This window comes from Homalodisca vitripennis, chromosome 4 (genome assembly GCF_021130785.1).
Source record: "Homalodisca vitripennis isolate AUS2020 chromosome 4, UT_GWSS_2.1, whole genome shotgun sequence".
NCBI classification, from domain to species: Eukaryota; Metazoa; Arthropoda; class Insecta; order Hemiptera; family Cicadellidae; genus Homalodisca; species Homalodisca vitripennis.
This window is the reverse complement of record NC_060210.1, coordinates 103,532,972-103,548,273: the sequence shown is the minus strand read 5'-3', so window position 1 is coordinate 103,548,273 and position 15,302 is coordinate 103,532,972. Positions and strand designations below refer to the sequence as shown.

At 34.3% G+C, this 15,302-nt stretch overlaps 1 protein-coding gene across 1 annotated transcript in view; it reads right to left on the bottom strand.

Moving 5' to 3' along the window:
* LOC124359852 (retinal guanylyl cyclase 2) overlaps positions 1-15,302 on the bottom strand; it is a 62,253-nt gene that overhangs the window by 38,428 nt on the left and 8,523 nt on the right. Inside the window, 3 exon segments of the mRNA XM_046812940.1 lie at positions 3,318-3,460; positions 5,446-5,627; positions 7,689-7,906. Coding sequence (XP_046668896.1) covers positions 3,318-3,460; positions 5,446-5,627; positions 7,689-7,906 — 543 coding nt within the window.

Genomic DNA, 15,302 nt, shown 5'->3' with positions numbered 1-15,302 from the left:
TTAATATAGTCCACTAAAATTGTTCGTTAAAAGTTGCTCATTATTTTTGTCATCTGCCATAACTCTAATTTGCTCTTTGTTCTTGTTTGTCTTTGCAATTTTGTGTAAAGTGCGTAACCTTGTTTGAAAATGTGTTAGCACTTAAGTTGTAAAGTATTGTAGCTGCAATAATATCTTTTTCTCTGGAAATCTTAGCAACTATTCCTCTCTCGTCCACTCTGTGTAGACTATAGATCCATCGTCTAGCAGCCAGCTGGTCAAGGGTCACCCTCTCTCCAAGACATAGAGACTCGATCAATAAATTCCATTAAAGATCAGAACAGTTTGCGTGCGTTCGTCTATGTTTACGTTTTGTCTCATTGAACCAGCTCATTGGAAACAGTTTGAAATTTTATTTGTAAAACAATTTCATTATTATCAAGTACCTTGTAATAAATAATGTTTGATGATTGTTTGTAAAATGTAGTAATGTAATCTCTACTAAAGTACCGTAGTTAGGTTTAATTGAATATACATGTTTATTCTTTGTCAGTTAATTAAAATAGTGCTATGTTTTAATAGGTCGCAATATATTTTGTCCTCTAAACATATGTTTCGTTCTGCAAAAGATATAAAATAAATCATTGCTCTGTTCTTATTGCAAAGACTAAATATTGAAAATTCTCTTTAAATTAAACAACGTACTAGTAGAACATTATTTATGCCAACTTTACTTCTCTTTTGAAATCTAAATTGTCAATACCAGACAGTTTGTACTCCGTGCTGTGAAACATTGAAACCTATTTCAATAGGTCATATTTGTTAATGATCTAATTAGACAATTAGTTTATTAGAGTTTACGTAACAACTCTAATTGTAATAGTTAGCGCTTACTGTTATTCAAGCCCATCTCTGAGGGTAATTAAAATCGCTGTTGTACTGTATAACTAATTATTCTGAACCCTAACTAAAAGTAACTGAAGCCTACTAATTAAGCATATATCCCGCTTTCTGTAAATTCCTTGGAATTGTTTGTCCTTTATGATATTTAAATAATTAGAATTCTCATTGTTTACAATAGCTACCGACCCGCCTTGTTCGCTTCTTGTTATGTTTAGCTTTATTTTATCTACTGTGTATATTATTTTTAAAATAATTCAACATGCCTTGTGAACTGAGAGGTTCCAATCCTACCGCAAGACGACTGACTCTATCAAAGCGCGACTTGCAAAACTCAGTGAACTGCATTAATATGCCACATGTTCTTGGCACCCATATAGGTTTCGTGGTCATGGGTACCGCCCCCTGTCTGCACCATGTGTAGTGTGCCTCTACAGGGTCCCTATAGACAGGGGTTGACCTTCCCTCTTCTCTGCTGCGTTTCTGGACTGAAGAAGGCCTCCTTTGCAGTAAAACATCTGCAAAAGAATCACTTTGTGATGACATCTTCAGATATACTCATTCTAAGAAATCTCAAGGGCGCTACGTCGTCCGCCTTCCCTTTAAGCCCAGACATATTTCTCTTGGGACTTCTAAAGACGTTCCTCAGCGTTAGGTTCCAGTCCCTTGAAGTGAAACTTCATAATAATTCGCAGCCATCATCAAAATCATCTATCTTAACTTTATGTCTGAGTACCTTGCCTTAGGTCACATGGTTGATCCTGACTGGGTCGTCTCCTCACTATGTACTCTTCCATCATGTTTAAGGCTAATAGTAGTACACCTAAACTCTTCACTGTTTGTATGATAGTTAGAAGACCAGTTCAGGCCTCTCTACCAACGGCATCATGGTGCTAACAGTGTCGAAGAAGCACTATATTTCAAGACCAATTTACTCAAATTCTGAAGCTAGGAGGCTTTGAACTTAGGAAATGGGTTTCCAACTCTTCCAAACTTCTACAGAGAATGATTGGGATGAACCCCTCCATGCTGAACTACCAAAAGTGGAACTCTTTTCTGTCAGAACTTGAAAGTTTGACTGACATCTATACCTCGTCATCTAAAGCTGAATGAACTAATAAAATATGAAATTAATGGGTTCTCTGACGCGTCCAAAAGTGATTACGCGGCGCAAAAACATTGAAAGCGAGGTGCACGTAAGCCAAATTATATAGAATACTCGTGTTGCCCGTCTTAAGAGTGTAACACTACCAATACTGGAATTGTGTGTTGGGCATCCAGCTGTATAACCATTGCGCTGAACAATTAGGTAAACATTTAACCATTAGTACCATTACATTAGTACTGTAACCCTTTCTTGGTTACAAACTCCCCCCTACCCTCTCAAGTCTGATGTAACTCACCCCAGGTGAGCTGTGCACTCGGAGCGCTCTCAACCCTCGAACTGGGGCGGATTTACGTGTTTCAAATTGGATTAATAACTCATTTTATTTTATTATTAACTTATTAATACCAAAATCATTCAGGCTTTAATGCTTCTAATAATATCAAGGGGTTTCCTTATGATAGTTTAAAAAAATTGCTCATAGCTTTTCTGTTTAATTAAAAGTCACTTTGTGAAAACTTAGAAATAGATCCATTGTATTATTGTTCGATCTCCATAGAACCTTGAAACCTGAGTTTTTTTGTTGAAGTTTGACTTTAAGAAATGCAATATGGTCACAAGGAGAAACAGGCAAATAGAGAGACTGTTGTATCTGTAAAATTTGATGTTTAGCCAAACAGTTAAATTAGAAAAAAAACTTATATTAATTTTTTTATTAAAGTATTTCCTGAGGTTTTGACAGAATTGGATGTCCGTAACATGATTTATACATTTTTCAACACAATAAATACCATGAAAATTAAACACAGGAAAGTGGATTCCTGTCAAGAAACCGGTCATTAAAAGTTCACCAAATTTTTATCCAACTCGGGTTGAAAGTTCAAACCCATCGAGTTTAACTTGACTGTAGTAGTTATTAGTGGAGATTAATATTTCTTTGGAACATATTCTCGCGTTCAACGCGTTTATACTTAGCCAAAGATGAACAAAATTAATAACAATAAATAGTGATACGGGCCACATAATTTACATGGTATTGGTCATGGAAAATATCAATACTGTAATTATTTTAAATTACATTTGTAACTTTTAATATAACGCGCATGGCATATGATATAGAAATTACGTTTATACTTCTGTTGTGAAGTGTGTGCCATTTTTAAATACTAACCCTGATGTGAGATGCCGCTGTCACACACGAGATGCTTTAGAGAAAGCTAAGCAAAATTAAAATTGAAATGGTACTGATATGGTCACATATTATTTTGATAGGGCATCACATTATCAATGATAAATTACGTTATCTTTTGGAATACTTTTGGGGGAATATTACCATTGTCTTCAACACACACGTCCTCCTCGCAGAATATCTCTTCAGAAGGACTTTCGACAGATGTGGAGGACTGGTACTTGACTCTGGCCCACTCCCGCGTGTGAGCCACGAGAGGAACCACATGCAGCTGTATTCTGTCCGTCCTGGGAGGCAGCCAACAATTAAATTATTATTTTCAGGAATGTCACACTAATAATGGGTTGATACAAGTACACTGAAATGGAGGACATTCAAGTAATGTTTCTAAACTAATAAAATAATTCTTTAATTGGCTTAGAGAAATAAAACCGTTCTTGAGGACTGTATTTTTGAACCTCTCATCTAAAAGAGAAATACTTTAACAGCTTAATAATTAAGAGAAGGTCTGTGGTTATCTTGGTAAGCTCACAAATCAGCGTTAATCATAAATCGGCTTTTCCTTATCATTCTTTTTTCTTCATGTCGCACTGGTTATTCAATACCTAAACTACATTTGGGTTTCTAACTACTTTTTTCCATCAATCCAGTAACACCAAAATCCTTTTTTGGCTGTAGCCGACAGCACAGTTGAACGTCTTGATTTTAGTACCATAAATAACAATAATAAACACTCTTACGTCTTTATTTTTAGCCGTTGTAACATTTCATAAAACATTCATCTCTTATTTATCATCAATATTATACGAATAACTTAGAAACATAATAGTATAAATAACTTTGAAATAATTTATTTTTAATGTTAAGGCAACATTGTTGATAGTTAATTTTGTTTATGTTAACATAATTCTATGTTTGTCTACCTGATCATCACATTCTTAATTTTACTCATCTTGATTTAAAATATGATAATTACTTCAAACTAAATTTATTCACTCCTCTCGTGATTTCGAAAGTTATCCAAACAAAATTAATAATGTCTTTTCAATAATTTACTACAGTATTAGCTTCAAACAATATAGTGATTAATGTTAAGAAGACCAGAAGATTACAAGCCAGAAGGCATGTGAATAACAAAACTGTTTAGAAGTGCCACTTTTGTTGCTTACCATCTCATCATTCTCCATTTTATTGAACTAGTGAGCATTGGTTCAAGGTTTTATTCCCCTTAAACTAGCGCTTAGACATCAACCCTTTTTAGGTTGCAAAAGCCACAGAGGCAATATTTCCCTTTTTACAGCTCTCTTGATAAAATCCACGTGGTGAAGAGTAGTGGGGAGACCCAACCTTTACAACTTCATCAGAACTTTACAGCACATACTTACAACTCCTCCTATTCTAATTTTTCAAGAATACTGTTAGTGTTTAGCCCAAATTTGACTTTTGAAGAGATAATTAATTAATTTTGTAATTTACAAAATGTTAAACATTTTCCCACTTTATAAAATTTAATAAAGTTATTACAATGTCCAAAAATAGCCGGCACGATCAAGCACCCCCTGAATAAAGAACTTGCTATTCCACCTGCAAGCTGGCACAGTATCATCGAAAAATAAATTTAATTCTATATTACAACCGAACTTAAATTTTAAATTCCTAAACCCCATATTTCAATATTATAATAAACCACCAACATTGTAGTTTATATATTATTTTATTTGAATAAAATGTATTGTAATTGCATATTGAAGATAAAATTGTAAACATCACTAATCTTTGTTAAGAAAATAAAACCAGAGTACCCGTTTATTTCTTTAGCTTAAGTATATTAACATCTAGGCTCTATATAATATTGTAAAATAAAATTTTACAAAATCATGGGAGATGTTTAAATGCGTACACTGAAACGAGTTTTAGTTTACAAATATTTGTATTTGTGATGAACTATATTTAAAACACTTTTCATCTTTAACGTTTACATAATTTAAAAGTATACATATTTTTATGATGACAACTAAAAAGCATTTTTATTTTATTTTATTTCCAACGGCAACGCCTATATACACATATCAACAGAGGATGACTATACATAATGATCATAATAATATCATGCAATACGTAGTAATTATATTTTTTAAATAAGGCATCTCCTATACTTTACGACCAAAAATAAGAGCTTAAAAATGTTTGAAGTTCAACATTGTTGATAAGGATTAAAACTGAAAACATGGTTACGCTACAGTGTACAGAGGTAGAGATGTTACCGACTCACACATGCTGCTGCCAGTGTAGGGAGATGAGGGAACGCCACCGCCCCAGCCCTGTCTGATTGTTCCCCGGTGCTGATACACTGCTGACCCAATCAGACAGTATCAACTGTGTTGGTGGTTGCAGGAAGGAGTTGTTGAGTACATGCAGAGCCTGTCTCAGCCGCAACCACACGTGCTCCTGTTCCTGCCGCAAGTGTGACGAGACAAACACACATCATTATAATTTATTATAATAGTCCTTATCTGCCAAAACGTGCGCTATACGTTCTTTAACAATTTGTGTCTAATGATGGACCGATACATGCACAAATTTTGTTCCTCAGAATAATTTAAGACAATAAAGTAAAGATGACTTATTTTACCAGGCGAAGTTAGGACTAAGTAGCACTCTCTAACACTTAACCTGGGGACCAACGCTTAAAGGTGAATTCCGAACCATCACCAATGACCGGACATTGGCGGTTATCTTCATTGTTGTTGTATAATCATAACGATGAAGATAATTAAAGTTCATAATTACAATTATGTAACAATTATAAACTGAGAATGGAAAAGTGCCTAATAGTAGTGGTTTTATAATATTAAACCATCGTTATTGAACCATCAAAAAGTTTATTCTGACTTTGATTTCTTGTTTCTAACTCTACAGTGAAAGTTTTGTTTTATACAGCATCAAGCTCGCGTCTGGAATACTTAAAGAATTAAAAATGCTTGATTATTTATTTTTGCCTCTCTGTATTATTGGTTCATTTAATAATGCTAAGACCTTATGGTGTCAAACAATCCGCCCACTTCCATGTACCTGTAATACCATGTGTTTTCGATTTTCCAGCTAACTTTATTTAAATTTTTGTAATTCTACCCTCAATCTAACTGTTTGGGTAATGTATCATCACGAAGAAGATACACACATTTAGAAAGGTATGTTGAAGATCCGAAAAGGTTAAAACGTGTTTTGAGAAACATGAATGTTGCACCGTAATTGCAACTCAGGCTCACGCACTCTGTTATTTAATTGCGACTGTATACTAAATCAGACCGACTATTCCCTTAGTATTCTGTGCAGTTAATGTGTTAATACTTAATACTGTCTATAAAGATATCTCAAATTATTTTGTGACTAGACTTTTCTGATTACCTTTGTATAACTCATTTCGTTGTACGTTTCCTTTAAAACAACCAAGCAATTACTTAAAAGTAAAAATACAAATACACCGCCGCTTTGGAGTCGATCTTCAGCAGGAACATTCAAGCAGAGGCAAGAGGGGTTCAACTACAACAACTACGTCTATCTGTTATTAAATCTGCACGAGTCCATTGCAGAAACGACCTTATTGTTTGAGGTGCTCATAACGTATTTATCTACAGAGGTGGGTCAAACTATGAGATTACAGTCGATTAGGCAGGGCCTGTTATCAAACAAGTTAGATTGTCTGCAGCTGGACAACTCTTGGCTATCAATTATGCAGCCACTCTGCCAGAGTATACGTGTTCGTTTAGATTTATGGAAGTAATAAATTCAATAGTAGAAAGTCTTAAACATTAAGGATTTAAGGACTCGAGAAACAAATCTTCATCGTATTTGAAACGATTTACAATATGAACAAAATTGTATTATGCATCAATAAATTGATTAAATTAAGTAATATCTTCTAAATCAGGAATATATTGCATATATTAAAGTATGCAATATAAAACTATATTTATATTCCGTATATAATCAAATATGCATTTCTACAAATATTCGATATTCATTAAAACATGAATAAATCGTACACCATGAATATTAATACTTTTATAGAACATAAAATTACAAACTTCACACGTAAAGTTAGGCCTTCACTGCGGCTTTGTATTGGATAAGATCGGGCAGACACACTCAGACTCTAAGCGCCGCAAGGCGCCTTCCGTAGTATCGTGTTAAAAAAGTATCTATCGGAATGTTTAATATGACGGCGAAGAATATACATTATTAATACTGTTTATAAGCAAATTTGAGATGAAATATGAGGGTAGAAATACTAATACTTTGAAGAAAAATATATAATTTTCTCCATTTGAAATTTTAGATATTTTAATATTCTAATTTTGTTTAAACTTAACTTTCCGAATTTCTTTGAAAAGATCAAATTTTTCATCGAGAATATATTTTTTGCAAAATTAAAAATTGCTATTTAATCTCAATCTATACTACGAGTCTTAAATATGCTTGATTGACTCAGTTGGTTATTTTCAAACCCCATACCTCATAATCAAAGCTGTTGTTTCTGTCAGCTACACGCAACAGCAGTGTCGCTCGACGGGCCGTTGGACTCAAGGCATGCAGCAGTCGAGGTTGGCCGGTCGCTTGGAAGTTGAGTATGAGCAGTGCAGCATTCGGCAGAGCTGCCATTTTGATCTCATCTAGTGCCACCAACAGCTGACTGAGCAGAGGACTTTCTTCTGGCAGGCACAATATCAAAGCTGCAAAACGCAATAATCTTTTGTACTTGCTCTACGAAATTCATTATGAAATCTGGGTAGTAATTGTCATTTTGTGAATGTTGTTCATTTAATAATATGTAAAAAAATCTAGCCTAAGAATGTCTTTTATAGCAAATATTTTCAAAACAGTGATGGTTGCCTGTATTGAAGTAGTATTTGATCTGTAGTAAGTGTCTGTACTACTAGACACGCATTGTGAATAGTAGAAGTATCTTTACTACCAGACAAGTATTGCGATTTGTAGAAGTGTCTATACTACCAGACAAGTATTGTGATTAGTAGAAGTGTATATACTACCAGACAAGTATTGTGATTAGTAGAAGTGTATATACTACCAGACAAGTATTGTGATTAGTAGAAGTGTATATACTACCAGACAAGTATTGTGATTAGTAGAAGTGACTATACTACCAGACAAGTATTGTGATTAGTAGAAGTGTCTTTACTACCAGACAAGTATTGTGATTAGTAGAAGTATCTTTACTACCAGACAAGTATTGCGATTTGTAGAAGTATCTTTACTACCAGACAAGTATTGCGATTTGTAGAAGTGTCTTTACTACCAGACAAGTATTGTGATTAGTAGAAGTGTATATACTACCAGACAAGTATTGTGATTAGTAGAAGTGTATATACTACCAGACAAGTATTGTGATTAGTAGAAGTGACTATACTACCAGACAAGTATTGTGATTAGTAGAAGTGTCTTTACTACCAGACAAGTATTGTAATTAGTAGAAGTGTCTTTACTACCAGACAAGTATTGTAATTAGTAGAAGTGTCTATACTACCAGACAAGTATTGTGATTAGTAGAAGTGTCTATATTACCAGACAAGTATTGTGATTAGTAGAAGTGTTACTACCAAACATGTATTGTAACTCGTAGAAGTGTCTGTACTACCAGACAAATACTGTGATTAGTAAAAGTGTCTTTACTACCAGACAACTATTGTGATTAGTAGCCTACAACTGCCTTTACTACCAGACAAGTATTGTGATTAGTAGAAGTGTCTATACTACCAGACAAGTATTGTGATTAGTAGAAGTGTCTATATTACCAGACAAGTATTGTGATTAAGTGAAGTGTCTACTACTAGACTATTGTGAGAAGTGTCTATACTACCAGACTAATATTGTGATTAGTTACTTGTATTGTGACTCGTAGAAGTGTCTATACTACCAGACAATATTGTGATTAGTACAAGTGTTTACTACCAAACATGTATTGTAACTCGTAGAAGTGTCTTTACTACCAGACAAGTATTGTGATTAGTACAAGTGCCTTTACTACCAGACATGTATTGTGACTCGTAGAAGTGTCTATACTACCAGACTAAGTATTGTGATTAGTAGAAGTGTCTATACTACCAGACAAGTATTGTGATTAGTAGAAGTGTCTATACTACCAGACAAGTATTGTGATTAGTAGAAGTGTCTATACTACCAAACATGTATTGTAACTCGTAGAAGTGTCTTTACTACCAGACTAAGTATTGTGATTAGTACAAGTGCCTTTACTACCAGACATGTATTGTGACTCGTAGAAGTGTCTATACTACCAGAAAAGTATTGTGATTAGTACAAGTGTTTACTACCAAACATGTATTGTAACTCGTAGAAATGTCTATACTACCAAACTAATATTGTGATTAGGACAAGTGCCTTTACTACCAAACATGTATTGTGACTCGTAGAAGTGTCTATACTACCAGACTAATATTGTGATTAGTAGAAGTGCCTCTATACTACCAGACAAGTATTATGATTAGTAGAAGTGTCTATATTACCAGACAAGTATTGTGATTAGTGAAGTGTCTATACTACTAGACAAGTATTGTGATTAATAGAAGTGTCTATATTACCAGACTAATATTGTGATTAGTACAAGTGCCTTTACTACCAGACATGTATTGTGACTCGTAGAAGTGTCTATACTACCAGAAAAGTATTGTGATTAGTACAAGTGTTACTACCAAACATGTATTGTAACTCGTAGAAGTGTCTGTACTACCAGACAAATACTGTGATTAGTAAAAGTGTCTTTACTACCAGACAAGTATTGTGATTAGTAGAAGTGTCTATACTACCAGACAAGTATTGTGATTAGTAGAAGTGTCTATATTACCAGACAAGTATTGTGATTAAGTGAAGTGTCTATACTACTAGACAAGTATTGTGATTAATAGAAGTGTCTATACTACCAGACTAATATTGTGATTAGTACAAGTGCCTTTACTACCAGACATGTATTGTGACTCGTAGAAGTGTCTATACTACCAGACAAGTATTGTGATTAGTAGAAGTGTTACTACCAAACATGTATTGTAACTCGTAGAAGTGTCTTTACTACCAGACTAATATTGTGATTAGTACAAGTGCCTTTACTACCAGACATGTATTGTGACTCGTAGAAGTGTCTATACTACCAGACAAGTATTGTGATTAGTAGAAGTGTCTATACTACCAGACAAGTATTATGATTAGTAGAAGTGTCTATACTACCAGACAAGTATTGTGATTAGTAGAAGTGTTACTACCAAACATGTATTGTAACTCGTAGAAGTGTCTTTACTACCAGACTAATATTGTGATTAGTACAAGTGCCTTTACTACCAGACATGTATTGTGACTCGTAGAAGTGTCTATACTACCAGAAAAGTATTGTGATTAGTACAAGTGTTACTACCAAACATGTATTGTAACTCGTAGAAATGTCTATACTACCAAACTAATATTGTGATTAGTACAAGTGCCTTTACTACCAGACATGTATTGTGACTCGTAGAAGTGTCTATACTACCAGACAAGTATTGCGATTAGTAGAAGTGTCTATACTACCAGACAAGTATTATGATTAGTAGAAGTGTCTATACTACCAGACAAGTATTGTGATTAGTAGAAGTGTTACTACCAAACATGTATTGTAACTCGTAGAAGTGTCTTTACTACCAGACTAATATTGTGATTAGTACAAGTGCCTTTACTACCAGACATGTATTGTAACTCGTAGAAGTGTCTTTACTACCAGACTAATATTGTGATTAGTACAAGTGCCTTTACTACCAGACATGTATTGTGACTCGTAGAAGTGTCTATACTACCAGACAAGTATTGTGATTAGTAGAAGTGTTACTACCAAACATGTATTGTAACTCGTAGAAGTGTCTGTACTACCAGACAAATATTGTGATTAGTAAAAGTGTCTTTACTACCAGACAAATATTGTGATTAGTAAAAGTGCCTTTACTACCAGACATGTATTGTGACTCGTAGAAGTGTGTATACTACCAGACAAGTATTGTGATTAGTACAAGTGTTACTACCAAACATGTATTGTAACTCGTAGAAGTGTCTATACTACCAGACTAATATTGTGATTAGTACAAGTGCCTTTACTACCAGACATGTATTGTGACTCGTAGAAGTGTCTATACTACCAGACAAGTATTGTGATTAGTAGAAGTGTTACTACCAAACATGTATTGTAACTCGTAGAAGTGTCTTTACTACCAGACTAATATTGTGATTAGTACAAGTGCCTTTACTACCAGACATGTATTGTGACTCGTAGAAGTGTCTATACTACCAGACAAGTATTGTGATTAGTAGAAGTGTTACTACCAAACATGTATTGTAACTCGTAGAAGTGTCTGTACTACCAGACAAATATTGTGATTAGTAAAAGTGTCTTTACTACCAGACAAATATTGTGATTAGTAAAAGTTCCTTTACTACCAGACATGTATTGTAACTCGTAGAAGTGTCTATACTACCAGACAAGTATTGTGATTAGTACAAGTGTTACTACCAAACATGTATTGTAACTCGTAGAAGTGTCTATACTACCAGACTAATATTGTGATTAGTACAAGTGCCTTTACTACCAGACATGTATTGTGACTCGTAGAAGTGTCTATACTACCAGACAAGTATTGTGATTAGTACAAGTGTTACTACCAAACATGTATTGTAACTCGTAGAAGTGTCTATACTACCAGACTAATATTGTGATTAGTACAAGTGCCTTTACTACCAGACATGTATTGTGACTCGTAGAAGTGTCTATACTACCAGACAAGTATTGTGATTAGTACAAGTGGTACTACCAAACATGTATTGTAACTCGTAGAAATGTCTATACTACCAGACTAATATTGTGATTAGTACAATTGCCTTTACTACCAGACATGTATTGTGACTCGTAGAAGTGTCTATACTACCAGACAAGTATTGTGATTAGTACAAGTGTTACTACCAAACATGTATTGTAACTCGTAGAATTGTCTTTACTACCATAAATGGTATTATATTTCACCCTAATTCGTCTTCATTCATTATTGACTACATTTGGTATTTATGTTCTCTCAAGGACTTCCGTCATTCACTCATGATATTCTCCATCACTTTGCCCGTGCAGATAATTCTCTACTTACAATAACTCCCCTTGTAATATGGGACAAGTATATAGAACATAAAAGATGTTCAAACATTCTATTCCTGAAAATGTTGTTCTGTGTCTTTTTGGGTTCTCCGTCGTAGTCTAGTCAGCAAACCAATAAAATCTGAAGGAGAAAAAGTCAGTGAAGATTCTGTTCATGGTGACTGATTCGTACATACTAAGATTGGCATTGCACCCATTTATGTGCTATCGTTTTCGCCAAGACGTTCTGTGTGACATCACTCCAGAATTACTTCCCCAGGTGAATAGAAAGACCCAAATTAGCATACGATCTAGATAATTTTGTTAAGCTAGCTGTAATCACATTCTCGGTGTATGAAATGTGGCCAACATTCCGATGATGCGCATCTAGAAGCACGACAGTGAACTCTCCAAAGTATTTATTAATTTTCAAAATGCGGCTTAACGATAGAGAGTATTTGATACATAATTCTTATAAGCCGTTAGCATTTATTGTGTTTTGATTTAGAACCGAATTCACAGAGATGATAAACATGTCGATTTATTTTTATAAATGAACACAAGTGCTGTTAGCAGATATAAGTTTTGACCAAAGCATCCATACATCAAAGGATCAATCGATTGGTGGCAATGAAAAATATGTAGCTATCTCGTAAGTGTGTCTCTAGGCGAGAGCTTTGCTACTTTATCAAACTTAAGACCAAATTTGTTGAAATAATAATAATATTATTTATTTTGTGCCAAACTTTAATGCTACATTTAGAGTTTGATATTGATCGTTACCGATTATTGTAACAGCATCTGTTACCTATACGTGAAAATGACTGTTTCAATGGAAGGGTACAAAATTAACACTATGAAAATACAAATAATAATAAAATTTTGGTGTTAATTAACTAGCACTTTTGAGACACATTTATCATTTATATAAGATTAACCTTAAATATAATCTGCTTAATTTATACACCAAAATAAATATACTAACAAGTGTTTCAATACAGACGTAAGGTTTAATGTAAACATCACATTAATATAAAAAGTTTGTATGGTAACAAAGTTCCCATGAATATTCAAGTTTGTTCTGTGAATAAAGGAAAGAGGATCTACTGCTTTGTTTATTCATTAGCAGTGTTTGGTTTACCAAAACATCAACGGTAGACTGTCGTTTATTGGGAATGTTATTACAGTATAATACAATTCTCGCGACAACTGTATTGTCATACCTATAACAACATGTTTCAATATTCTGTATGTTGAAAGTTTAGCTCTTGAATACTCGGGATGGAATTAAATGTACGTTAGTGAAAAATTGAGATTGTTAATAGGTATACATTACTTACTTTGACGCGCGTATAATGTCCATAAAATCACATTATAAAGTTTACTCAGACGACTGATAGAAGGGAGGAGCGTGAAGACTTAAGAACTATTTGTCTGATAGTGTGCAAATGGTGAAATAAAGTGTTTATTGGCTGAGCTATAGCGAAGCCTGTTACTCGAGGAGCTGGAAAACTTTAATTTCTGTCTGTCTGTCCCGACGATATTTAAAAAACGAATAAACCAATAAACCACCAATAAACTTAAAGTCTTGCTTCATTTATAAATTAACAAAACTGAGTTTGATGGTGGTGCATGTGATGTAGCTGAGCGTTAGTGTATACTTCTACATTGATCTTACGGGTAACCATGATGGCTACGAGAATAGCAGAATAAATAAATTTGTAAAAAAACTGAATCCAGTAATTTGAAATTTAAAATGTGACTTTTTATTCATGGAATAAAAGAAAAAGAGTGGAAATTGAGTGTTTAAACTTGGTGACAAGATTTTATTTCAGCGCACTATTGTGTTAAGTATCCTCCTTAAATCACCGGAACTGTTATTAGTTGAACACTGCTATGAAACGTACGATTAATTTTATGAATAAAATGGGTACGCGTTATGTGCCAAGATATCCCAAGAAAAGTATTATTATACCTCTGGAGTTTAAATTGTCCCTTGAAACTTCATATCTAAATACAGAAGAGTGTGTTCTATAATGGTTCATATCCAAACATGGAATTAGGCTAAGCGTCATTAAAGGCCAGGACCTAGTAGGTTTACACAGTATCTCTTTAACTTGCCTTGGGAGATGTTAACACTTCTTTATGACTGTCTGTCCCTCTACCTGAGGGACATTTCGAAAATGATATGAGCTATATAGATTTGAAAGTTTACATGTAAGCTTAGAGCTACATGCCTGTTACATGTAACGTGACTGTTACACGACACGTGGGGGGGGGGCGTACTCCTACCTTGTTAAGTGACAAAATTTTGGCACATTTCGTGGTATTTGTTAATAAGTAAATTATACATTTTAGCTTCCTCGGTTATTAAGGTGCTCGCCCACATGGTTTGGCATTCTTATATTCTTCTTTGAATGTTTTCTTTTGTTAAAGTGGCTCACATTTCCAAAATATTCAGATTCCTTTGATGAAAAGCCTATCCAAACGTTACAGGACGAGAAACAAAATATTTCGAGAAAGGGCTGAGCCGACAAAGTGGTTTGAGTTGGGGGGCGGAAACGGAAGCCGTCTTGAAGTAATAGCTCTTAACCTCTCCCCTCACTCAAACCTCAAAACTTAGCTCCGACAATGTCTTGTGCGATTGGCCCGTCGATAAAACTGTAGTCATTCAGCTTTGGCTTTTTAAATGTTAATGTCTTACTAGCAATTATTAGGACCTTTTTTCAAAATAATATCCTTACACTTAAATTTACAAACATTATGAACACTAAATATTCATACAAACCTTCATAAATAAGATAAGTGCGTGTAAATTATGTATATTTCAAAATGGGTAAACTCAACCCCCTCCCCCCTTCTATCAGTCGTCTGAGTAAATCAATCGTACTGTGATTTTATGGACATTATACACAATCGTGACGGTATGCGTTCATAGTTGATGCGTACAAGAC